This window comes from Anguilla anguilla, chromosome 4, assembly GCF_013347855.1.
Source record: "Anguilla anguilla isolate fAngAng1 chromosome 4, fAngAng1.pri, whole genome shotgun sequence".
NCBI lineage: Eukaryota > Metazoa > Chordata > Actinopteri > Anguilliformes > Anguillidae > Anguilla > Anguilla anguilla.
Window position 1 is genome coordinate 59,175,240 of NC_049204.1, and position 24,092 is coordinate 59,199,331.

The 24,092-nt window shown below is 43.3% G+C and overlaps 3 protein-coding genes across 5 annotated transcripts; 1 reads left to right on the plus strand and 2 right to left on the minus strand.

The window, feature by feature from the left end:
* Positions 1–473: 473 nt before the first annotated feature.
* On the minus strand, positions 474–11,680 carry LOC118225677 (flavin-containing monooxygenase 5-like). 3 transcript variants are annotated; one of them, XM_035414487.1, is made up of 9 exons: positions 6,058–6,149; positions 4,820–4,956; positions 3,681–3,869; positions 3,182–3,347; positions 2,883–3,025; positions 2,510–2,709; positions 1,731–2,086; positions 1,434–1,506; positions 474–1,317 (listed from the first exon to the last, which is right to left on the minus strand). In XM_035414487.1, the coding sequence occupies exons 2-9, from the start codon at positions 4,949–4,951 to the stop codon at positions 912–914; spliced, it is 1,665 nt and encodes a 554-aa protein (XP_035270378.1). In that variant the 5' UTR covers positions 4,952–4,956; positions 6,058–6,149; the 3' UTR covers positions 474–911. The 3 variants fall into 3 exon arrangements, with proteins under 3 accessions (XP_035270378.1, XP_035270380.1, XP_035270379.1); XM_035414489.1 differs by lacking the exon at positions 6,058–6,149 and adding an exon at positions 11,675–11,680 and having other exon boundaries at positions 912–1,317; XM_035414488.1 differs by lacking the exon at positions 6,058–6,149 and adding an exon at positions 6,341–6,498 and having other exon boundaries at positions 912–1,317.
* Positions 11,681–12,675: 995 nt separating this feature from the next.
* Positions 12,676–16,288, minus strand: plpp6 (phospholipid phosphatase 6). Its single transcript, XM_035414490.1, has 3 exons — positions 15,561–16,288; positions 12,891–13,268; positions 12,676–12,850 (listed from the first exon to the last, which is right to left on the minus strand). The coding sequence occupies exons 1-2, from the start codon at positions 16,051–16,053 to the stop codon at positions 12,901–12,903; spliced, it is 861 nt and encodes a 286-aa protein (XP_035270381.1). The 5' UTR covers positions 16,054–16,288; the 3' UTR covers positions 12,676–12,850; positions 12,891–12,900.
* Positions 16,289–18,698: 2,410 nt separating this feature from the next.
* Positions 18,699–23,386, plus strand: prdx6 (peroxiredoxin 6). Its single transcript, XM_035414491.1, has 5 exons — positions 18,699–18,874; positions 22,132–22,288; positions 22,376–22,522; positions 22,763–22,909; positions 23,188–23,386. The coding sequence occupies exons 1-5, from the start codon at positions 18,783–18,785 to the stop codon at positions 23,314–23,316; spliced, it is 672 nt and encodes a 223-aa protein (XP_035270382.1). The 5' UTR covers positions 18,699–18,782; the 3' UTR covers positions 23,317–23,386.
* Positions 23,387–24,092: the final 706 nt, after the last annotated feature.

The window sequence follows — 24,092 nt, forward strand, 5'->3', positions numbered from 1 at the left end:
AGTCCTACATCGTAAATGTTGAATTCATAATCAACAACAGCGAATGTAAATGTTGTCTTCAGTAAAATGATTTGCCTCTCTATTGGCATTAGAACACCATGTGAAATCAATAATTATTTTATTTGGTCAAAAGACCAAATTGCTATAGTTAATGCTGTTGACTTTTGACTGAATGTAATCAATCACTTATCAGTATGCATCATATAAACAATTAATACTACTTAGGCCCAATGCACGGTCAGTATGTGACTGGAGGTCCCATCTCAGTCTCATCATTTTGGACTATTTAGAGCTTTCCAGCAGCTTTAGTGTACTAACACACTTATTCGTTGATGACTGTTGTGTTTTGGATTATGTTTTCCTATAACTGAGAAGCCAATTTCAATGTGCAAATAATTTAAAAAATATTTGGTTACTAAATCCAATCAAAATACATTTTTCAGAAATATAATCATAAGACATTTTCATTAAAATTTCTAGACACCATATTTTATTGATTTGAAACATGCTTAGCAGTGTAAAGGATGTGCACTTTGCAATGGATGTACTGTAGTATCTGTGACAAAAACATGTTGAACACAAACAAATGCATGGACAAAATCCAATTATGTTTTTTCAATTTTTATGTTTATAAAGCAGAATTACACAGGATCAGACAATGATCAACAATGGTATTATCCTTTGGTCCCAATAATAAATAATAACTTCACAGCATGAGAGAATGACTGATGCATGTCCATTCAGAAAAGTTTCACCACCATCATGTGGTCCCACCAATCATTACCACTATGTGGTCGGAAGCAGCAGTTTCAGGATGGCTCAGGTTTCGGGTCAGGTAAGACTGGGGAGTTAGTAGAACTGATTTACACGTTAAATGGTCGAGTACCGGCTACGCAGACTGAAAGCGGGATTCAGACCCTGTCAGTTTTAAGGGTGGAGAGCAGGGTACGAAGGGCAGCCGGGGGGTGAAGGTGCAGGTAGTACGCGGCGGAGGCCCCCAAAGCGGCGGTCACGCTCCATTTGAACAGGCGCCCCGCCACGGAGCATCCAGGCTTGTCGTCTACCTGACGGGTCCTGAGAGGCTGGTACATGCGGTCGAACTGGGTGAAGATGGCGTGCCGGGCCCCCGACCACTTCCCGGGTCCCGTGAGCCGATACTGGTAAGTCGAGACCGGGCCCATCAGGACCCACTTGAACAGCGGGAAGTCGGTGACGAGGAGCCAGAGCAGGCTGGGGCGTGCTCCGATCTCGCCTGCTATGTCGTCCATGTAGGTGACAAAGTCCACCTGAAGCGGGACCAGCTTGGAACAAATATAGCTGGAAGTAAGAGTGTAAGGATTGAGGTTAGCTGACTGCTTAAGAGGCGATTTTTTGTGCTCTTTACCCCATCTCACATTAATGTTTAAACTCATAAAAAACGCTGGCAAACTCACTTTTTCTCCATGTTCTTTGTGTCATTCTCAACCGACTTTAGCATCACCTTCTTGGATGGAAGCTTCTTCAAACCTGTGAAAGCACAAAAAGACTTTTGTCACTTCAAGACTTTTGTTACGTTCTTCTCAGAACTACACAAACAATTCAGGACTTGGATGTAAAAAAATAATGATCTACAAGTCCTATACGAGGGTTAAAATGATCCTGACTTTAATTAGAAAAATAAATTTCATCACAAAGCAGAATTTGCAGACTTTCAAAAAATGATCTCTTGCAATTACCATCGAAGGTCTTACCTTTGAAGACTCTGGCCACCCAACGTGCCTGCATCTCTGCCTGAGGCATGATGGCCCCCAGTGCGTGAATGAACCCCACCACAGCCAGCGTGGGGTGCTCGAGGCTGGGGGGGAACACGTGTTTGTACAGCGCCACTCTGTGGCCTGACTTAGCCATGACAGATGGGGGCAGGAAGGGGAAGTCGTAATTGTAGCCCGTGGCAAAGACCACCACGTCCACTTTGTCCACCACAGTCCCGTCCTCGAACACTACGCTGGAGCCTCGGATCTCCCTCACGTTGGGCTTCACCACCACAGCGCCCGACAGGATTTTTCCCGGAAGCTCATCATTGATCACTGGGATCTGACTAAATAGCCTGTGGGGGTGATGGATCAATTCTTGTATTTATTGATCATGCAAACCATAAATCCTCTTTTCTGTGGCACCAAATATATACACAGGGCAGATGCCCTCAGAAAGAGACTTCTGAGTGTAGAAGATCAAGTGTCATTATCCCTTCAGTTTTCAATCTATTACAAATTCTGTTATTAATTAGGGACAAGCTGTTAATCTTGACGTGCTGTTAGTTTTTATCTTTGTGGGAATATAAAAAAACACCCAGCACTCCCTTGAGAAAGTTTCTGTCAAAACATTAGGTTTCATGTTGCCATTTAGAAATAATAATTATTATACATACTCTATCTAACTAACCATTGCATTGTTTCATCTGCATTCTGGTTTTGTTCTGGGAATACAAGATAGAAATTCACAATCAGATGTCAGAAAACTCCTCCTTTACCTGTGCTTTGGCTTCAAGGCATACATGGTGTGGTCGTACATGGCATTCAGCTTATTTTCCCCGATCCAGTTGAGAACATTGATCGGGAGCAGCTGGAAGAGGATGTGGACGAACCGGGTGTTGTACTTCATGTCCACGGGCAGCCCGTTGTCCGACACCATGCGTATGACCCACGCACCCCTGCGAGTGCTCACGTACACCTGCAGGAGGGAAGCATTCTCACCTGAGCGCCCTCGCATTTTCATATCTGTGCACGAAGTGGCACCCCTTTAAGCATTTCTTAATCTGTTCGCATTGCTTTATGGAATATTTTCCAGATTCAGGATTTCTCCTTCTTTGCTTCTTTCTTTCTTTCTTTCTTTCTTTTTTTCACCTGCTCTGCAACTCTGCTGGACTCCACTGCGATGTCACCGCCTGAATTCCCAATTCCAATCACCACGATCCTTTTCCCGTGGAGGTCCTCTGGGCCTTTGTAATCCCAGCTATGGAAGACTTTCCCTTCAAAGCTCTCAATCCCTGCAACACACAACGTGAGAGTAAGTCATTCCGCACTGCCCATTTCAGAAAGCTCACCCAAGACAGGCAGAAGGGTGAGTTCTAATCGTCCTGAAGATCACTGACATGGATTCACACGTAATTTTCACGTTATCGCAACAGCAATAGCGTTGTAACCTGGGAAGTCCTTCAGGGGCATGTGGGGATATGAGTAGTGTCCAGAGCAGACGATCACAGCGTCAAAGACGTGCCTCTCCTCCTGCCCCTCCCGATTCTCCGTCACCACCTCCCACTGCCCCGATCGAGCGAAGTCGGGCCTTTGCCTGACGCTCCGAACGTTGGTCTGAAACACAACGGACGACGATAATTGAGTCGTCCCTCGCCAGACCTGGGTCGAATACGCCTTTGTTTCGGATTGCAAATACTTTTCTGCGCTTTACTGATCTTGTCTGGTGTATTTGGAACCAATGAAATACTCTCAAAAAGTGCGAACCCCGCCTTCTGGCTCATGTTAGGCAGGCTCAATTACACCAGGCAAGATCAATAGAGCACAGACTAAAAGTATTTGAATCCAAAACAAATACGTATTTGACCCAGGTCTGTCCCTCGCACTTGGGGGACAGATTCAGATGTAGCACATCTGGAGCTGTGAGCAAGCGCTGCGCTGGTCGGTCACCTGGAAGCGGATGTGCCGCAGCAGCTTGAAGTGCTCAGCGTACAGACGGAAGTACTGGAGGATGCGAGAGTGGTGCATGTAGTTGGGGTAATCTGCTGGGATGGGGAAGTCACTGTAGCACATCATCTCCTTGGAGATGTTGATGGTCAGGGACTTGTAGATACTCGCCCTGTTGGGCTCAGAAACCTCCTGCAAAGACAAAATAACATGATTAAATAAATGTGCTGTTATGAGTAATGCTACAGTTTTTTTTTTAATTGATTGCAAAACAAAATATGCAAAACTTTGCCTGCACCATATGACACATTAAAAACAGACTAGATCAGTTCCTTTACATTTTGTTTATGCACTTCAGCAGCCCGTGTGGCTGTACATATTTCTAAGTTGTTTTGCAGAGGGGATTGTCCCACCAATTATTACATGCTTATTGAGAAATGCGTGCAATTTGAAATTACTCAATTTTTTTAGTGGAGTTTTTGCACTCAAAAAAGCATGGATGACATGTATCTGCCACTAAAAGCTTTCTTGTGCCCTGTTAACAGTTGATTCCCCCTTGTTGTTGTATATGTGCGCAGATAAACTGCAAAATGCCGAATATGTTTAATTCATCTGTATGCAGTGCACCAGGCAGATACTGGTGCACTTGGTCTCTCCAAGAGTTTTTTTTTCTGTTTTCCTCTCCATGTGTGAAAATAAATTTATATTATTAGGGACACAATTATCTGCAAATTATATGATTAATCAAGTAAATGTACAAATTCAGTGCCTATGGAGATCACATCAGAACGTTGAATGTGGTGCAAGTAAGTTAAATCCCTGTGGGCCCCGTGCTTTATACAAAATTCCATGTGATAATGCCAAATCTAATCCAAATCTAATAATTCTAATCTAAACTAATAAGATTCTAACACCTTCATCAGAACCAGGACACCTGTATCGGTTCAATTATTGCACTTTTCAAAATTTTGAAAAGTTTTCTGGCTGTCTTATTTGCAGCTTAACATACAAAAATGAATGAAAGATAAAACCAGAACATCCTTATCTGCCCACACCTGCATTCCCACACAAGCTTTATTGTTCACAAACCAAAATAACAATGACGGTAATGATGACCGGTTTGAGTAAATTGTTGGCCCTACCTTATACTTCCACAATCCCCCAATATCATCGCTGGTTTCAAAACACACTGGCTCCAGTCCCTCTTCCAGGCAACTTTTTATGCTGGACAAGCCTGCGGGTCCAGCCCCAATCACTGCTACACGGCGCACCATGCTGTCTGCAGACACAGAGAGTTACACAATGAGACATGGAACACGGGAGTCAAACGGGGTTGCCAGAAAAGCGTTTAAAACAAAGCAAAGGAAATTCTGACAAAAGTTAAAAAAAAAAAAAAAATTTTATTAAAAATTTCAGAATTTGTCACGTTGGGGTTGTTGGGTGGAGCATCCTGTTAAGACACTGTTCTAGCGCAAGAATAGTCTCCACGGTCCAGCATGGCTTCTAAACCGTGCCAGTGCCAGCTGTTGTTTGTTAGCCCATGAGGGTGGAGCCCTGTTGGCTCTGCTTTAGCGCACACATGAAAGGGTTTCTGCTGGCCGGAACGACAGGGTCTCATCGCACACCATCGATCAACCCCCACTGGGTCTATCAGCGCCCACAATTAGGTCTGTTACACTGCACATGAAGTGTCTTCCTTCAGCTCCTCCTGCCTGCATGTTACATTACATTACATTACAGGCATTTAGCAGACGCTCTTATCCAGAGCAACGTACAACAAGTACATTAGTTCAAGGTGCATGTGGCTCAACTTGCAAAATGAACTTTGATAAGAAGCAGCGGCTGAAATTTCATGCTTTGGAGAGAGCTAATGTTTGCTTTATGCTCGCCTGAATCAACAGGGGAGTTTGTTGCAGCAGACACTGTCCTCAGCATTGCAGCCTGAGTGTGCTTAAGAAATCCAAATTGGACAAAAAAAAAGAAAAGAGCATTGTGATTACAATAAACTTTTACTTTCTTCAGTAAAGTGTTTGTTGTCTTGATGAGTTCCTGGATTGTCCTGACTTTGACTCCACGGGAAGAAGCTGGGTCCTAACACTATTTTATCTAATTCAACAAATATATACTTTTCACAATGCTAATTTGCCTATTATTTATCTTCTACATCCATGTAATTGTGAGAACTTGACAAATTTGAATGCCTGCAAAATGCATTCTGCAATGAAAAATATTCTTTCTCTAAACAGAATGACATCACTGAATACTCATTGAAACCTTTCATATTCTGTTACGGTCTGCATTGTGCAGTGCCACATAAAATGCATGCAAATACAAAATTTTAAAAAATGAATGGAATGAGTAACCAATCAAAGCTGCCTACCTTTCCTCTCTGTGTCTGTGAGTTAGTGGGCAAATCGTTTTGAGCACCTTTTTTTATACAGACATGCACAACCGTAAATTTCCATAAAAGGCATAATGTTTGCAGATGTGTTGGATAGAGACCAGTTGGGACATTGCCATCAAATTGCAACTCACACTGGAGAGTTGTGCAAGAAGCTGGAAATGACATATTTCTACAGTAGACCAAAGGTATATAAAGTTTATATCTATTATATTTAGTAGATGCAAAACTTTATCAATGAGCTAGTCTTGAGTTTACATACCCTCAGTGGCCACTTAGGTACACCTCTCTAGCACTGGGAAAGACCCCCTTTTGCCTCCAGGAGAGCCCGAATGCATTGAGCAATGGATTCCAGGAGGTGCTGAAAACACTTCTTGAGCATCACAGAGTTCCTTCAGAACTGTATGCATATATACACACGCACTCCGATATGTATCTGGATCGAATGCGAGTGACCGTCAGGTTAGTGGTTTTGTTGCAAGGGAAGGCAGAAAGAAAGGCTAGAGTGAGAGAGCTCACAACTCCTGACTCCTCCTATATTTTTGTGTTTTGGTCGTTTTCCCCGATTATCATGAGCCCCCTGAGTGCAGTCATGGCGCCTGCCTGTCTGAGGCGGCAGCCAGATCGCCGACTATCACGGATGCAGCCAAAATTTTCATTACTGACATTTTTTCCCTTCGTTTTCCGCCTATGTTGCCTGTGCCTAGAACCGACGCTGCATGGTTGCCAATGTTTTTTGGGAGAGGGCGGGAACCATGACGTTTTTGTGGTGGCGGGCACTGGTGCAGGCTACTCTTAAAGCGCAGGGATCCCCAGGAGAGCAGCAGGTCAATTTCATTTCGGAAGGGGCAGTGTGGTGGGAGGTGCAGCTAACCAGAGTGCAATGGCACGCCGTTCGCTTCCTACAGAGGGAGCTGGAAGAACGGTGTGGGCGGCCTGAGAGCGTGCACGCAATTCTGCCAACGTCAGCATGGGCCAGGGGCCGGGTGTAGCAAATGAATGACTATCAGTTGAAATTCGGTGAGCTGAAGGGGATTTGCTGCTGTGAGCTGTAGGAGCCATTGCACCAAGTGTACTGACAGCCTGGGTCAATGATCTGGTAAGTGAGCGCAGAGGCTCACAAACTGGATATAGAGCTGCAAAGAAGAGTGTGTGTGGGGGGGGGGGGGGGGGGGGGGGGGCAGCCAGCCTTAAGACTGGTGCTCCTTTAACAGCTTGAGAAACACACCACCTCAGTACGGGCCCAACCCGGCACAGTGGAAGGAGGAGGTGGAGGTGGAGGTGGAACTGTGCCAGCAGTTTCAGGGTCAGCTAGCCACCTTGGGGAACGCCACTGCGGCAGCTCGGGCAGCAGTGTGCACAGGTGCCCCTTGCCCCTCCCTCTGGGGGCATAGAACCCTGGGGCCAGGTTACTAACCCCTACTATGTCCCTTTTCCCGGTGCCAGTTCAGCTTCAGCACATTCCAATGGAACGAGCTCGTGCAATCAATCTGCTCAGCGTGGGAAGGTGGGACAGGTAAACAGAGGTATACCCAGCCAAACCAAATTTTTTGGAGCTCACAGCTCAGTACTTGTGTCAACAATATAAAGAGTTTAGCCAAGAGGCAATCATTTTAGCTGTCACTCTAAAATTATGCGATAGTTAAAAAAAAAAAAAACGAATAAAAAACAAGTGCTTGGCTCTTGTTTTGACATACTGTGGCAGGGCATACCTGGTTTGCCTGTACCATTTGAAAAGCATCCAACACCCTATTACCTGACTTTACATATGTGGATGTTGGTTGGCAGGGAAATCCCCACATTGTTGCAATGATTCCTCTGGTTGGTTGAGTGTCTACTATCTACGCACACCAAGTGCTACAACACTTTTGGCATAGCAACTGCAATAGCTCAGGTGGTGGACTGCACAGTGAAAATAAGCAGCATGCATGCATTTCAGAAGACAGTCTTACTTACTTGAAGATAATGTAGAAAAATAAAACAACTAAACCTAGTGCATTTGTCCCTGGCACCACTGTTGCATGAGAGTGTATCAAAGTGCATTCTTAAAGTCACAGAAGTTGTAGCTCTGCTAATAAAACACAGGAATAGGTTTTCAGCTTTTCCTCATTTATTCAGAAAAACACAGATGAAAATCACATGGTCACTTCTAAAGGAACCTCACAACCAAACGGAGGCTTTAAAAACGCAACATTCACAGCTGAGGCAAGCCTCCAGTAAAGAAATCATGTTTAGGAGTGCAAGAAGGTCTTTACATAGTCACAAGTTTTATGTATTCACAGCAGACCATGTGAAATAAAAACAATTGGGTAAAACTTGCTTCCTGGACAGACAAATGAACCAGCTGATGGCAAGAATTAAGAGTGACTATATACTATTTTGGTATGATTCAACCAGCAATCTTAAATGTCTACCAACACATTACATAATATGCACTCAGTGGCCACCTTATTAAATACACCTATATAGTACCGGGTAAGACCCTCTTTGCCTCCAGAACAGTCTGAATTCTTTGCAGCATGGACTAAACTAGGTGCTAGACACACTTCTTAGGGACTTTGGTCCATGCCGATTTTGGTCCATTTGTTCCTACAGATCTTTCAGCCACACATTCATGCTGCAAACCTCCCATTCCACCTCATCGCAAAGGTGCGGTACTGAATTGATATCTGGGGAAACAGGTAATTGAAGTAAACTGAATTCAGTCACGGAACCAGCTTGAGACAACACATGCTTTGTGACATAGCTCTCTATCTTGCAGGAAGCATCATTTTGAAAAAGGGTAGACTGTGGCCAAACAGGGACGTAGATGGTCGGCTACATTGCTTAGGAATGCTCTTGCATTCAATTGGTACAGTACTAAGGGGCCTAATGTGTGCCAAGAAAACACTCCCCACACGATTAGACCACTACCACCAGCCTGCACTGTTGACGCAAGGAAGGATAGATTCATGCTGTTTATGCCAAATTCAGACCCAACCATCTACACATTGCAGAATAAACCAAGGTTTGTCAACCCAGGGAACATTTTTCCAATCTTTAATCTTCCAGTTTGGCCCACCGTAGCCTCATATTAGCCTGTTCTTGGCTGACAGGAGTGGAATAATGTGGAGGCTTTAGCTGCTGTAGCCCAACAGCTTCCAGCTTCAATGTGTTGTGTTCAGAAACGTGTTGTATTCTGCATTCCACTGTTGTAAGCAGCGGTTATTTGAGCATTTGAGGCGTTGCTGCAAGCTTGAACAAGTTTGCCCCTTATCCTCCGACGAACTCTCTCATTAAAAAGGTGTTTTTGCCCACAGGACTACAACTCACAGGATGTTTCTTTTTTAATTGCACTATTTTTGTAAACTCTAGAGACTGCAGTGTCTGACAGTCTCATGAGGCCAGTTTGTCAGATGCTGGAACCAGCACACCTGGCCCCTACAATCATATCCTGATCAAAGTCACTTTGATCAAGTGTCTATTCCACTGTAATGTTTTGTGGAACAACACCTAAATCTATTCATCATGTCTACATGCTTTATATATTGGGATGCAGCCACATGATTCAGTTCGTAGGAGAATACCATTAGCGTCAATGAGCAGGCATACCTACTGAAGTGGTCACAGAGTGTAGTTAAACCTTAAGCCTGATTTATACTTCTTCGCACGACCCTTCGCACGACGTTTCGCATTTATACTTCTGCGAAGGTCTCTGATGAGAGTTCTATTGTCTTTATGGTAACAATACGCCGAACTCCTGACAGTTTGTTTGACAGTTTAACGTTACATTAATGAAAATATGGCAGCGCTCTGTAAAACAACACGTATCCATGACAATAAATTTCAGTGTTCCATCTAGCTGTCCAATCAGCACTGCACGACAAAGTATGAAGTTCTGCGACACTTTTTTCAGTTGAAAATACGTCATTCGTGTCATGCGATACTTGTCACAAGGGTCCTGCGATGAAGTATAAATCAGGCTTTACACATTCTGGATCAGTGAGCATGCCTGGGTTATAGGCCGAATGGGGCTATTCTCATTTCAGAAAAGTAGAAACATGACTACACAGAGGCAAATCAATGTATTTGGAACAGTGGCCGGGTACAAGCATTGATTGATACTAATGTACAACAGGATGCACAACATACTGAAAATATTCAAGCCCTATCTTTACCATTGCTCTTGTTCCTGGACAAACACAATGAGTATCTGTGTAGAAAAATTACACACATGTACAGTATTAATTTTTTCATGAAACACAGTTATCCAGTTATGTATTTTTCAAATATTTAAAATAGTTGCGTCTTTAAGGCCTTTCAACATAAAACGAGCTAAAACAGCCATATTTGGTTACGACATAAAACCCATATAATTTTAAGCAAACATATAATTCATTTGTCACATTTGCTACCACTTACACTCTATATATAATTATATTTATGTAAACATACTGGAGATCAAGAACAGTGCTAGACAATACACAAATAGTCATACAATAGATTAACTCTTTACAAGCTGGTGAAGTCATGTGTAATGAGGGTATACCAAGGATCCCATATTGCCCAGCAGTCAAGTCTTTCTCAAAACGTTTTCCGAAACAAAACCCAACTTTAAAAAAGCCCATGTTATGACAGTGTGGGAATTCCCATAGTTGTCTTGGTAAAGATCCACACAACATGAGCAGCTTAATCATAGTTTTAAAATGCATTTCATTAGACTGATTCAAGACCTATCACAACTTTCCTTCCTGCTCCTAGTTTGGAACCCTCCTATTAAGTTCCCACTCAGTCTGCACCTATTTGACAGTGAACAGATTCAATACTTATGATTGTTCCAGCATACAATTGCATGTACTACTATGATTAGCCGCTCATTAGAAGATGCGGTGCCCATTATAAAAAAAGAAATAAATAAATGTGTATTTCATATGAAAACATCAAACTGCTGAAAACAGGCCATTATCACGCACACAGACAGAGCTGAATCAGAACAAGCATATCAGTGAGGGAAATCAAAAAAGTTAACGAGCTGCTACTTCTACATTTGTCAGTTACAGAGACATTATGAGTGTGTTGCCTTTTGACAGTGGTTTGCTCTGGTACTGAGATATCAAGGGAGATATCATGGACCGTACACCAAAGCAGACACCTGCCACTCCTCGCACCGGCAACTCTGAATCAAGGGAGCTTCCCAGGCCCCGCACACTGCATCTTACACAAGGGTGCGGACATTATACTCCACACTATAACAATAAAATATACATAAAATAGACCAAATAAACGCTGCACCCGCACGAAGCTGTCCCGACACAAAGCCGCCCTTCACATTCACCATGTCTGAAGGAGCCAATCGCCACAGAGGCTCTTGATCCAAGGATGGACTGGGGGGTTAATATTTCAGTTGGATGCCATGGTAACGGGGATAGGTTTTTGATAAGCCCAACAGATTCCTGACGCAGATCCAATTCCAGAGAGCAAACTGAGGTTCGCAAGCAGCCAGAGCCCAGCACAGTCAGCCTCACTCAGTTAATGACTGAAGAGTTACAGCTTGACTATTCTTAATGCCGTCAGAGATAGGGTTATTTGGCTGAACTTTAACGTGTGCGTACGCAACCTTTCCTCAGATGGCCCAACAGAGCGCACGCACATTTTCTTCAGTGCGCTGGCTTCACTCCCAATTTACACAGGTGCAGTCCTGAGCGTTTGAGTCCTTACTTCACCTATTACTGCGAAAATATATCACCCAAGACCAGACATGAACTGAAATTGCACACTCACAGCCCGTTTTTCCTGGCAACGACGAGAAAACAAAGGGCAATTTCACGTCTGCAGATGGAACAGGAGACTGATTCAGGAGTTTTATAAAAACGTTTCATGTTTTCAGGCATGACAAAGACATTTAGAGCCAAAAAACATTTTAAAGGATGCATTTGACAAATATAGCCTACAGAAAAACGCAGTGATAAGAAATGCCACACAAGGTATATATTTTAAAGAGTCCAAATGTATATTGGAAAACGGATGTTGATACCCAGCAAACAAATGCCTTATTTGAAACAACGACAGCACACGCTAGACAACAAAGCTTGAATTTAAAGCCAAAAACAAGAATGCAGACCAGATTGAAGGTAACAAACCTAAATACAATACTTCATAGTGCAGAGGTTATGGTACAACACATTCAGTTCCATTTGTCGGAGGGGAAAAAATATACCTTAAAATAAATTAGGCTGACACAATGCAGCTTATTTGATCAAGCTAAAGCAACAACAAAGCAAATGGTGTGTTTGCAAAGGCAACACCAAATTCTACACAGGACCCCATGCCTAAATTGGTCATGGTACACATGACCCGGTGCGTCAGATTTCCAAAATACATTTCTACCTTGAAAAAGAGGACACAAAACCACTTACTGCACCAGAGCAAAATCCCACAGTTCCATCCTGCAAAAAAAATCCCCCCACCAGTATTCCCCCAGTACACATGTTAGGGGCAATGCATACCCCAAGGCTTACAGTAATACGAACATTCACCCCACCCATGCACAAATATACCCAACACACAAGTTTTTTTTTTTTCTTTTCTTGCGTCAACTGAAAGTGCAGTAAAATTTACAACAGCATATTTCCACTGTATATTGTGATGCATTGTTCATTATTGTTAACCTTTTTTTTTTTTTTAATGATTTGTTTTACATTTCTTCTCAGGTAATGGTGAATTATGCACAGTGATGGTACTGGCCTGACATGGCCAAGCTGCTGGCTGCCCCCTGCCACCCTTTCCCCTAAACCCCCCCCCCCACCCCTCCCGCTGCCCCGCCCCCAATTGACCCCCGACCTCTCAGCCCACCTGGCCCAGCAGGAGCTGCAGCCCGACGGGCGACACCCACAGCATCTCCACCAGGTTGTACTGGCAGTAGCCCATGCCGAAGCCGAAGGCCACGTCGGTGACGTTGTGCCGGCCCAGCAGCACGCGGGAGAAGCCCACCAGCGCGGCCCACAGCAGCACCAGCACGCGCAGCGGCGCGGCCAGCACCAGGTGGGCCAGCAGGAAGCGGGCGCACATGGCCGCCCGCGTGGCGTGGCCCGAGGGGAAGGAGTAGCGGTCCACGGAGAAGGTGGCGAACATGTCCATGCGGTTGTGGGACGGGCGCCGCCGGCGCACCACCGCCTTCACCACGCCGACCAGGACCAGGTCCATGACCAGGGCTGCGAGAGGGAGGCGTGTGGTTAGCAGGCGCGCGCAGGGAGACAATCACACAGCCACACCGTACGATGCGCTATGTACAGCACAGAGAAACAGCTGGGATTTAAAAAAACACAATACACACACACTCTGCACTGCACTGCATCCATCTGGCTTGTTAGTGGTTAGTTAAGTCATACTGAAAATATTTTTACTTTTTCTGGAGTGCTTGATGGATATATTACATGCATATTACTGTACTTTCAGTGGAGGCAAAATGCACCAGAACAAAATAAAGGTGAAGTAAAAAGATGGAGAAGGAGAAAATTATTGGATTATATCCAGGTATACAAAAGCAGAAAAAAGATAAAAAGAATCTGCAGCTGATAAAACAAATCATCAGTCTTGGCATTCAAATTCTCTACTGACTTTCTCTGATGCATTGCTTTTTTTCCTTGCTCACTCCACAAAGCCAGTCCTTTAAATGACATTGGCAAAACGCTTTTTCCAATTGGTGGAAAACCAAATGTGCCCTACATCACTCTGTATGAGAGCTACAGTCTATTGGTCGTATCTATACTTTATATCAGGCAATAACGGAGCAGCTGTCTTTCGTTCTCATCTCTGTGTTCCTGTGATTCCAGCAGTAGCAGCAGCTGCTGCTTTTGCACACGCAGAGAGCCACAAAGAAAACCAACGCTTGCCCAGAGCCACAGGCCGATCGACGATCAATACCACGGATATACCGCTTAATTAATGAGCGTTTGACCTCAGTGGAGACAGATTGTTTCCAAGGTCACTAAAAAAAAACATTTACAAAGGTGAACTTGCTATACATCCAAACCTTTAGACAGCAACAAGTTAAAGTTTTTACCGCTATGAAATATCTGGTCTCTCTCAGGTCTGTAAATACTTTAATAAACTTCCACTTCCATTCATAAGGCTCAGTTTTTGTATAAAATATAGATAGTTCTTAGTTCTTGTGGTTTAGATTCAAAAAAATTTTTTTTTTATATATATAAAAAATTTGACTTTTATATATTTCTATATGCAGCTTTGAAATGAATTATGATTTTCAGTCTGATTCACTCCACCTCTGTACAGTATTTGTTTTGTCTGTGTATTTGTGCGATTAACAATACTGGAATCATATTTTGCCCTACATAAAGTTTCTCATTGGATGCCTTTCACTAGCAGAGCTATGGCCAAAACGAAATGCAGAAAAACATTAACACGCAGTTGAAACAGGTTACATAACCAGGACAGTTTTGACTTACTAGATTCTACTGGCTTGTGAGCCAGGGTCAATGTACTGAGTGCATGCACATTTGTACCTTCATGGGCAATAATGTAAGTGTACCCAGTGACAGTTTCTTTTCTAGGGGTTTGGCATTAACATAATTTCATCATTGATGCAGGTAATCGCACGGGTAAAAGAGGCTAGTCTACTGCTTTGCCTGTGTGATTGCCTGCATCAATGATAAATGAATGAATGATGAGCATACTTTTTGGTTACCTTTTTGTTCTGGCTGTTTCTGCTATTAACCTGTATTGTGCAAGCTAAATCCAGTTCACTAAATGTTGGAATGTACGTCAATCTTTGTTTGAAATTCAAAAAAGCAAGCCAGAGATGCATTCAAAGTTATGTAAATACCCTGGTGCAATACCGGGAAGTTCAAATGATGTCGTGAACTTTAAACAAGTTGCAAGGTTGCTGGGTTTGTGACAGGAGATCTTTGGACAGCTGTATCTCCACTCCTCTTTGCTTCCTGCATTTCCCAGTCCAAAAAAAGCAGGAAAAACTTAAATGACATAAGGATAGCCTAGTACATACCAAACTGAAATGACATGAATACATAATCATACCAGTTCCGATTAGATAAGAAAACAAGTTTTTTTGAAATGTCTAATGGAAATAAACAAGATCAAACCCTGATTATTCTTCACCTGATAACTGCCACTGCCACAGAAGTGGAGACAGGAACAGGAGAGATTTTAAAAGACAATCAGCCATATGGGGAGATGGAGAGGGTGACAGAGTATCAGAAGAGCCAGGGCAGCCAATGCAAAGGAGGTAACAGTTGCATCTTGTGCAGATGGTGATAGTGAGGGGTGGGAAGGAGCTGGGTCCAAGGAAGAAAAAAAAAGACAAGAAAGTAATAGTGAGGGGAGATGTGCCTCTACTTAAAGGGAAAGGGTAAAGATGAACATTTGTATAGGTTAACAGGACGGTAAAATATACTAGTTAATGAACGTGACGCAATAACGACGACAATTGTTCCGGGGGGGAATATAAAAAGACGGTTTAAGATTACCCATCAGGAGATTGAGCATGACCTCCTGCCCCGCGGCACTGTCACTCTTGTACAAGCAGTACAAGGCGCCAGCCAGCCAAGGTATCCCGTGACCAGAGATCTCGACCAGTTTCATCAGAGGTCGTATGCTGCCCCATGACGAGTCTTCGCAGGCGCACACCCCTAAACGTTTAGACAGCCACAAGTCAATGGCGAGCAGGGAGCTCAACGCGATACCGACAAACGACGGGTTCAGACGCATACAGTCTTCCTCTGGTAGTTGCTGGCCGCCGGTGGCAGACGATGAAGAGGCATTTGAAGAGCCGGAGCCTCGGCGCCGAGTGGGGCTCTCCGAAGCACGAAGTCGAGCAGATGTCGGATCTGAGCCTTGTCGTTGCAATAAATGTGGTGGGGGACTCCTGTTCAATGACATGAACTCATAACGTCCGTTGCTACTCACACCAGGAACGCTGCCACTGCGACCGGAGTTGTTTTTTGCTTTCGGGGAAGGCATTCTATTTCCTTTTTTATTCCCCTTAATTTAGGTCTATCTCAGTCTCACCGAAATAAAAAATATTTTGTTACGTTAATCAGACGTCTTCCTTCCCTTTAATACATCGTTTGTGACAGTTCCCAGCTAACATTTCGCTTCCCCTAACAATTCACAAACGCCATCTTTGCTGTTTCAAGAGCAAAGCCCATTGGCCAAAATATTTTCTGACAAGCGATGATCACATGATCACATGGCCAACAAAGTGTTAAGTGAACACAACAACTCCATCTACCGTCAATACATCGAATTTAATCTGAAAGTACAGGAGTAGAGCATGAAGGGTTGTTCTGGACATCGCATATAGCAGCATAACACAATGACGAGAATAGCCCATTCAAGCCAAACAACGCATATACCATAAAGATAGTTAACATGTTGAACAAATATTAAAATCAAATCAATGGGGTCCACACGCCACACCTCCTTCATCCTGCATTCCAGATAAAATATAGGCTACCACTGCCAAATACATCACAGGTCTATATCAGTTTGGTATTTGCTAAGTATTTCTTGGAAATATTTCAAAATACAATGATTTCATGGATGCTCTCATATATTCGTTGTCTTATATGGAATAACGGCCAGTACGTTCATAGGTCTCATTTCATGCCTAAACTTAATTTCTAATTAATTTAACATGCCCTTTGTGACCCTATTTATGGTAGAAAGCTCATCCCCTTTCCCCAAAGTCTACCCTTGAGTCCACATACACTTCCTGTGTGAGCGATGTTTGACGGTTATCCCATAAGTATTTTGACATCAGCTTGACAACACTGTTAATGAGCTCTTCACTGAAATCAACATCTCAGGATGCTTGGGGAAGGGAACTGTCTATAATTCTTTCCAGAATGGTGATTTTTTTTTTTTTTTGTAAAAAATTACAATCAGGAATCAACACTAAATTAACTGTCTTAATTTAATTTAATCACAGGAAAGTGTTAAAAATAGTTACGCATGCGTATTATGAGCCGATTGACTGAATAACCCAACACTGGTTCAGTCGTAGGCCTACAATAGGTAAAACGTTTCATATGACACAAAAACAGTCTTCAGCTGTCATTCGGGAAATGTAATAAAAAATGTCAGATGGTGTAAATGTTAGGGCTATTTAAGTAAATAAGAAATTAGCATGCAAACCAGAAAAGGATGCAGCAGCTGACAGGCTGCAAAATAAAACAAGTTTGTTAAAATCCCTGAATTCCAAATGAAAACAAGCATACAAACGTTTTTTTACTTATTAAAAAAACCGTGACATTATTATACACGTATACAAACAAATAACAAATGCAGCATTTCAATATTTCAGTATTCAGGCATCTACGAGTCTATAATTAACAAGTCAATAATCAATCCATCCATCCATTATCTATACACACTTATTCCAGGTCGGGGTGCTATCCCAGCATACATTGGGCGAGAGAACGGAATACACCCTGGACAGTTCACCAATCTATCGCAGGGCACCATTCACTCATACCCATTGAAATAAGAACCTATGGGCAATTTAGAGTCTCTTCTTAGACTGTGGGAGGAAATCGGAGAACCCCGGAAACCCTCGCCGACACGGGGAGAACATGCAAACTCCACACGACAGAGCGTATAGTGTTATGTGCATCACACATGCAAACTCCTGGGTTCAAATCATCCGGTCGGATCCGCGTGTGTTTCCTCCGGGTATTCCGGCTTCCAAACAAATGCAGCATTTCAATATGTCAGTATTCAGGCAACTACGAGTCTATAATTAACAAGTCAATAATCAATCCATCCATCCATTATCTATACGCACTTATTCCAGGTCGGAGTGCTATCCCAGCATACATTTGGCGAGAGAACGGAATACACCCTGGACAGTTCACCAATCTATCGCAGGGCACCATTCACTCATACCCATTGAAATAAGAACCTATGGGCAATTTAGAGTCTCTTCTTAGACTGTGGGAGGAAACCGGAGAACCCCGGAAACCCTCGCCGACACGGGGAGAACATGCAAACTCCACACGACAGAGCGTATAGTGTTATGTGCTTCACACATGCAAACTCCTGGGTTCAAGTCCGGTCGGATCCGCGTGTGTTTCCTCCGGGTATTCCGGCTTCCAAAGACATGCAGGTATACAGGCCTTCTTGCTGAGCCGTGCCGCCCCAAGCAATGTATAGAAATGCAAAAAGAGTACCAGATCCAAAGTACATCCAGGAGGAAACGATCAGATAAGTTAGGTAATGAAAACTTATATAATTTAAAAAGATATCCAGCGGTTAAACTCCAAATTGTGCATATGCAAGCAAGAGACTACAACTTTCTACTTTTCATTATTTTTAAATAATTCCAAAATAATTATAATTTTTTGAATACAGTTAACAAGGGTGAGGTCTTAATAACTCGACTCTTATGTATACATACTATGCATTGTTTATTTTATAACCAAATACACTGATTTTTATGTAATTTAAACCAAGCCATTCGATTAGATTAGCCCCAAAGGTTTTTGGACCACGCCATAAAGCGCATATCATAAAGTTCAGTGGACTACTGCTTTGCATAACTAGGAGCTTTGCGTAACCCAAGAACAGCTCCCTCCCACTTTCAATTCGGATCCGCCTACTAGAGCGAGGGATGATAGAGATCTCCAATAGAAGAACATCTCCTCGGAAGCGCGTACGTAATACAGGAGTTGGTCGAAAAAGTCGTAACCATGCCTGGAATATTGTTAGGAGACGTTTTTCCAAACTTTGAAGCCGATACAACAATTGGCAAGATCAAATTCCACGACTTTTTGGGAGACTCGTAAGTAACAATCTGTTAGGAGTAAAATAGCAACATAGACTATCACATTAAACGTCACGCAGTCTACATAGGTTTCTTTGATATTCTAGCTAGCTAGTATTTTACGTAAATTACGTACCCTACTCGTACTGTAGCCTATGTTGCTATACCAGGATTGAGGTAATATGGCAATAATACTGCAACGAGCGTGTTGCTGGACACAGTTATGCTGTTAATTAGCTAGCTAGTTAATGTTAGCTGTCATACACTTACGTAACCTGCTGGCTATATGCATTGTCACTAACGAAAAAACGCAGTATGCTGCAGTCGCTTAGAAACTACGTAACCGCCGTTCCTTATTGGTTACCATGTGTTAAATTGGACGCAAGCGATGACTGTTCAACCACCATTCATGAAATCTATGGACATCTAATAGTACAACTATAATGGTTAACTACAACCAATATAGCAGGCTGGACCAAACTAGCTTTCCCCCCGTTTCAAACAGCACGCCACATGCTTACTGTAGCTTAGGTCCGCATGTGCGGGCGATTGAACTTCGAATACGCGTCGCGTATGGGGAAATAACTGCCCAGCACTATGTCGTAAGATTTGAAGCAAGGCCACGGGGTTTTTGTAATCGTCTGGGCACTGGCTGTCATAAGTAGGCTATAGTTCCGCATTCAACGCTGTGCCAACAGGAAGAAATATGGCAGCTGCCATCCAGCCAAGTTACGCCTAGGCAGGGCATACCTGCCATCCCAGTAAAAGTTAGCTAATGATTTATTCGGCTTCTTTACTGATGGGAAGCATGTCGGGTAAAAAGTGAATTTATACGAGAAGCACGTTCATCAGAAGTCTTAAGATTCAAGAAAGGCACGCTAGTTCACAATTAACACAACTCGTGTAACTGCAGAACAGCTGTTATAGCTAGGCATAAAACCATCATTCGATAAAGACGAATAAAAAATCCAAACGGTCATAGTCCAACGAGCAGCTGCAGAGGCGTGTGATGTAACATTCTTATCAATTTGCAACCCTGCAGTTTTTTAAATGAGCCTCTTGTCTCTGACCTGGATATGCGGTGAAAAGGGACAGGCCAAACCAACCACTTCCTGATAAAGAACAATGCTGATCTTTTGAAAACACGAAATACAAGTCTATCAGGATTGGGCTCGTGTTCCTACTTACAGCTGCCAAACTGTCAAACTACGGTTAGGTTGTTTCTTATTATGTCAAAACCGTCCCCACATTTAATTTGCTGGCTATTTCACATGCGAATTTCGATTGTTACAGTCTGATGCACTAAATTAGGTGGTAGTAGGAAGTAGTGGCTGGAGTTCTGCCATCTTAATGGAAGTAGGAACGCAATCTGATTGCAATGAAGAACCGTGTCGGTAAGGCAGGTGGATGATTTGGAAGTTGAAACTAATTTGTGTAATTCCCTCTGAGGTATGGGAGTGAACTAGCACAGTGAACTGTGTGTCTAGCAGGCAGCTCTGTATTGTCAACAAATATCAAACTATTTGTCAAACAAATATCTTTTCCCTAATTCCTGTTTTATTATCATTAAAGAATATCAGGAAACCATTGTTACTTTATAAAGCTGGAATTTGAGTTAGTTGTTGCATTATTACTCGTTCAGGAATTGTTTTGAACAGAAAATGGGAATTATTCTTATTTTCTTGTATCAGCTTAGAAAAGGAGGAAGACCTAACATTGGGAAGTGCATGCTTATAAGCACCCAGACTCTTTTCTAGGCAAAGTAGAATACCTGTGCTTCAGTGAAACCCGATCTGCGTTCCATTTTATGAAACTTGTTGATGAGCCCACGTGGTGGCCAGTATACCAGGGGGCAAGTTTCTTCTCAATAACTTATTTTTAGTGGAGCAATTGCCTCAAGAGTCTTATGCAGAACAATCGCTAAACCCTCTGCCAGTTCATCGGTTGGCAAAAAGCTAGCTGAAGTATCTAAATCAAAGTATTCAGGCATTTTGGTGCCAGGCAAAACAGATGTTCAATTGAAAGGGTTAATTATAAATACCAATCTACGTTGTGTGCAGGCATTCTCATCAAGAATGGTTTGTTGAGAACACAGAGAGGCATATTTTGGCAAACTCCTTGTTACACCTAAAATGCATATTTGCAAGTGGTGCAGATGATGCGGACAGTGGTCTACTGTGCTGTGGAAAAAGTTATTCTCGGAAGAGCCATCCTTGACCCTGTTCTTAAGTGTGAATGGTGCACACCTAAAGAAACCCACAGGGTTGAGTGATTGTTTCCCCACAGTGAAGGGTTCTGACAGCCCTTTTATGGTACAGTACATTTTTAGGGTACATTTTCTTAGCATGGTTTAGGTGCACTTTAAAGGGCAAGGTAGACACCACTAAATATAAAGCCATTTTGAGCGATCACCATCATACCATAATGAAGCATTTCTATCCTGATAGAAGTGTCTCTTCCAGGATGACAATGTCCCCATCTACAGGGCAGGTGTGGTCACTGAATGGTTTGCTGGGCATGAGAGTGATGTAAATCATATGCCATGGCTGTCTCAGTCATCAGAACTCAACCCGATTGAACCTTTATGCGAGATTCTAGAGGGGTGCTTGGGGCAGGGATTTTCACCACTATCAACAAATCATCGAATGATGGAATTTCTTGTGTGGGAACTGTATCTCATCTCCCCAGTACAGAGACACCTCTAGATTCTATGCCAAGGCACTTTGAAGCTGTTCTCAAGACTTGTGGTGACCCACTGCCCTATTAAGACATTTAACGTTTGCGTTCTTAATTTTGGCGGTTACCTGTATGTATATTGCAACAATCACCTTTTCAGATAATTTTCTACATTATCACCCTGTGTGCCAGTGTGCATTTGATGACAGCGTGAACTGTGCATTAATGCTCCATCAGTTACAGGGTAACTAATTGCTCATCTGATATGCTGGACATGTACAATCTTAAGTATAAAGATTTTAGAGGTGGCCGTGATCCAAACTGTGAATAGTGTGCTTGTGAGTGCAGGATTACAAAAAGATAAATTGCCAGAGTTGCTTAGACAGGATTTATAAAATTTGGAATTTTCTGGAAATCCATCATGGCCTCCCTTGCATTCCTAATATCAACCGTTTTTGTGTTTCCAGGTTTCGCGGTCTTGAAGCCCTAGATCTGTTTAGACGTAGCCACCTGTTGCTTAAGCTCCCAGTGATAATTCAGAACTTTGCTGCACTGCAGGCCTCGCTAATCTCTCCTCATGCCCTTCCCCTCGTTCTCAGCTGGGGCGTCCTGTTCTCCCATCCTCGTGACTACACCCCTGTGTGCACCACCGAGCTGGGCCAAGCCGCCAAACTCAGCGACGAGTTCAAGGAGCGCGATGTCAAAATGATCGCGCTGTCTGTCGACAGCGTGGAGGATCACCGCGGCTGGACCAAGGTCTGTCCTTATCTGCGGGAGTCAGAGTTATGCATTTTAGACACCATCTGCATGCTTATGACCCTTCTGGCTGTGTCTGTTTTCCAGGACATTATGGCCTACAATCAGGAGGATCCCGGCTGTCCTTTCCCTTTCCCCATCATTGCAGATGACAAGAGGGAGCTGGCGGTGAAGCTGGGCATGCTGGACCCAGATGAGCGGGACAAAGACGGCGTGCCGCTCACTGCCCGTTGTGTGAGTTTCCCAGATGCGCTTGCCACACACTTCATGTTCCCTGGCGCACATGGACTGTGCCACCTGAAGAGGGGTGTACACAAGGTTCTACACGCACGCACGCACACACACACACACATAAACAAATACAACACACAAACGCACACACACTACCTGAACAGACACTTGTACTTCTATCCCCACAGCCTGCTATTCTTTGTACCTGAGAGTGTGCAACTGCGATCTGCTTGTGATTCTCAGGTGTTTGTGATTGGCCCAGACAAGAAGATGAAGCTGTCCATTCTGTACCCCGCCACGACAGGACGCAACTTCAACGAGCTGCTCCGGGTCATTGACTCCCTGCAGCTGACTGCAAAGAACAGAGTGGCCACCCCTGTCGATTGGAAGGTGGGCTCTTCCCCTACTGTAGGCCTGGTTCAGGGTGTGCTTTGTCCCCATATGGTTCTGTCCTGGACATAAGTTTACTATGGGATTCTGGGTAAACACACCTGTGGACAATGACTAGAACCCACTTTGGTTTTACATATCATATAGATATCTGTTGCTTGTTTGAATGTATCTGCTTTTAAAAGATAATGTTTGTGATATGTTACATGATGCTGTTTACTGATACATTTTTCAATTTCATTTGGATTAATCCTTGTCTCTCTCACTACTTCTCTCAGCCTGGTGATCGAGTCATGGTCCTGCCTAATGTTCCTGAAGCTGAGGCTTCAACTCTTTTCCCTGCTGGAGTTTACACCAAGGAACTACCCTCTGGGAAGAAGTACTTGCGCTACACACCCCAGCCATGAAGGAAAGCAGTCTCCAAGTCTCCTGTGATCATTGAAGAGTGAAAAAACAACAAGACAGGCCTGGGTCAAATGCGTATCTGTTTTGGATTCAAATACTTTTCTGTGCTCTATGGGGCAACATAGCTCAGGAGGTAAGACCGATTGTCTGGCAGTCGGAGGGTTGCCGGTTCAAACCCCGCCCTGGGCGTGTCGAAGTGTCCTTGAGCAAGACACCTAACTCCTAACTGCTCTGGCGAATGAGAGGCATCAATTGTAAAGCGCTTTGGATAAAAGCGCTATATAAATGCAGTTCATTTATTGATTTTGCCTGGTGTAATTGAGCCTGCCAATATGACCAGAAGGTGGGGTTTGCTCTTTTTGTGAGTATTTCATTGGTTCCAATACACCAGGCAAGACCAGTAAAGCGTAGAAAATTATTTGAATCCAAAACAAATGTGTATTTGCCCCAGGTATGGAACAAGATTAAAAACAAGATTGAATTTTTTTTTTTAAATCATTGCAAATTTCAAATTGAGTCCTCACGCCTTATGTGAATCATTTCAGTGTTAATTTACAGATAAATATTGCACTCTAATAAATAATATACCTTTGAGCATCCCCATACACTAAGGCTATCCTACATGTGTGAGTAGGTCCACGCCAACAATGTGACTATTCCCTGTAATATTATGCAGTCCATATATAACTGATTGCTGAACAGGCTGTGATGGAATGATTGATCTGTGAGACATGCAAAGTATCCTGTACAGTGCCTTCACCTCAACAAATACCTTTCT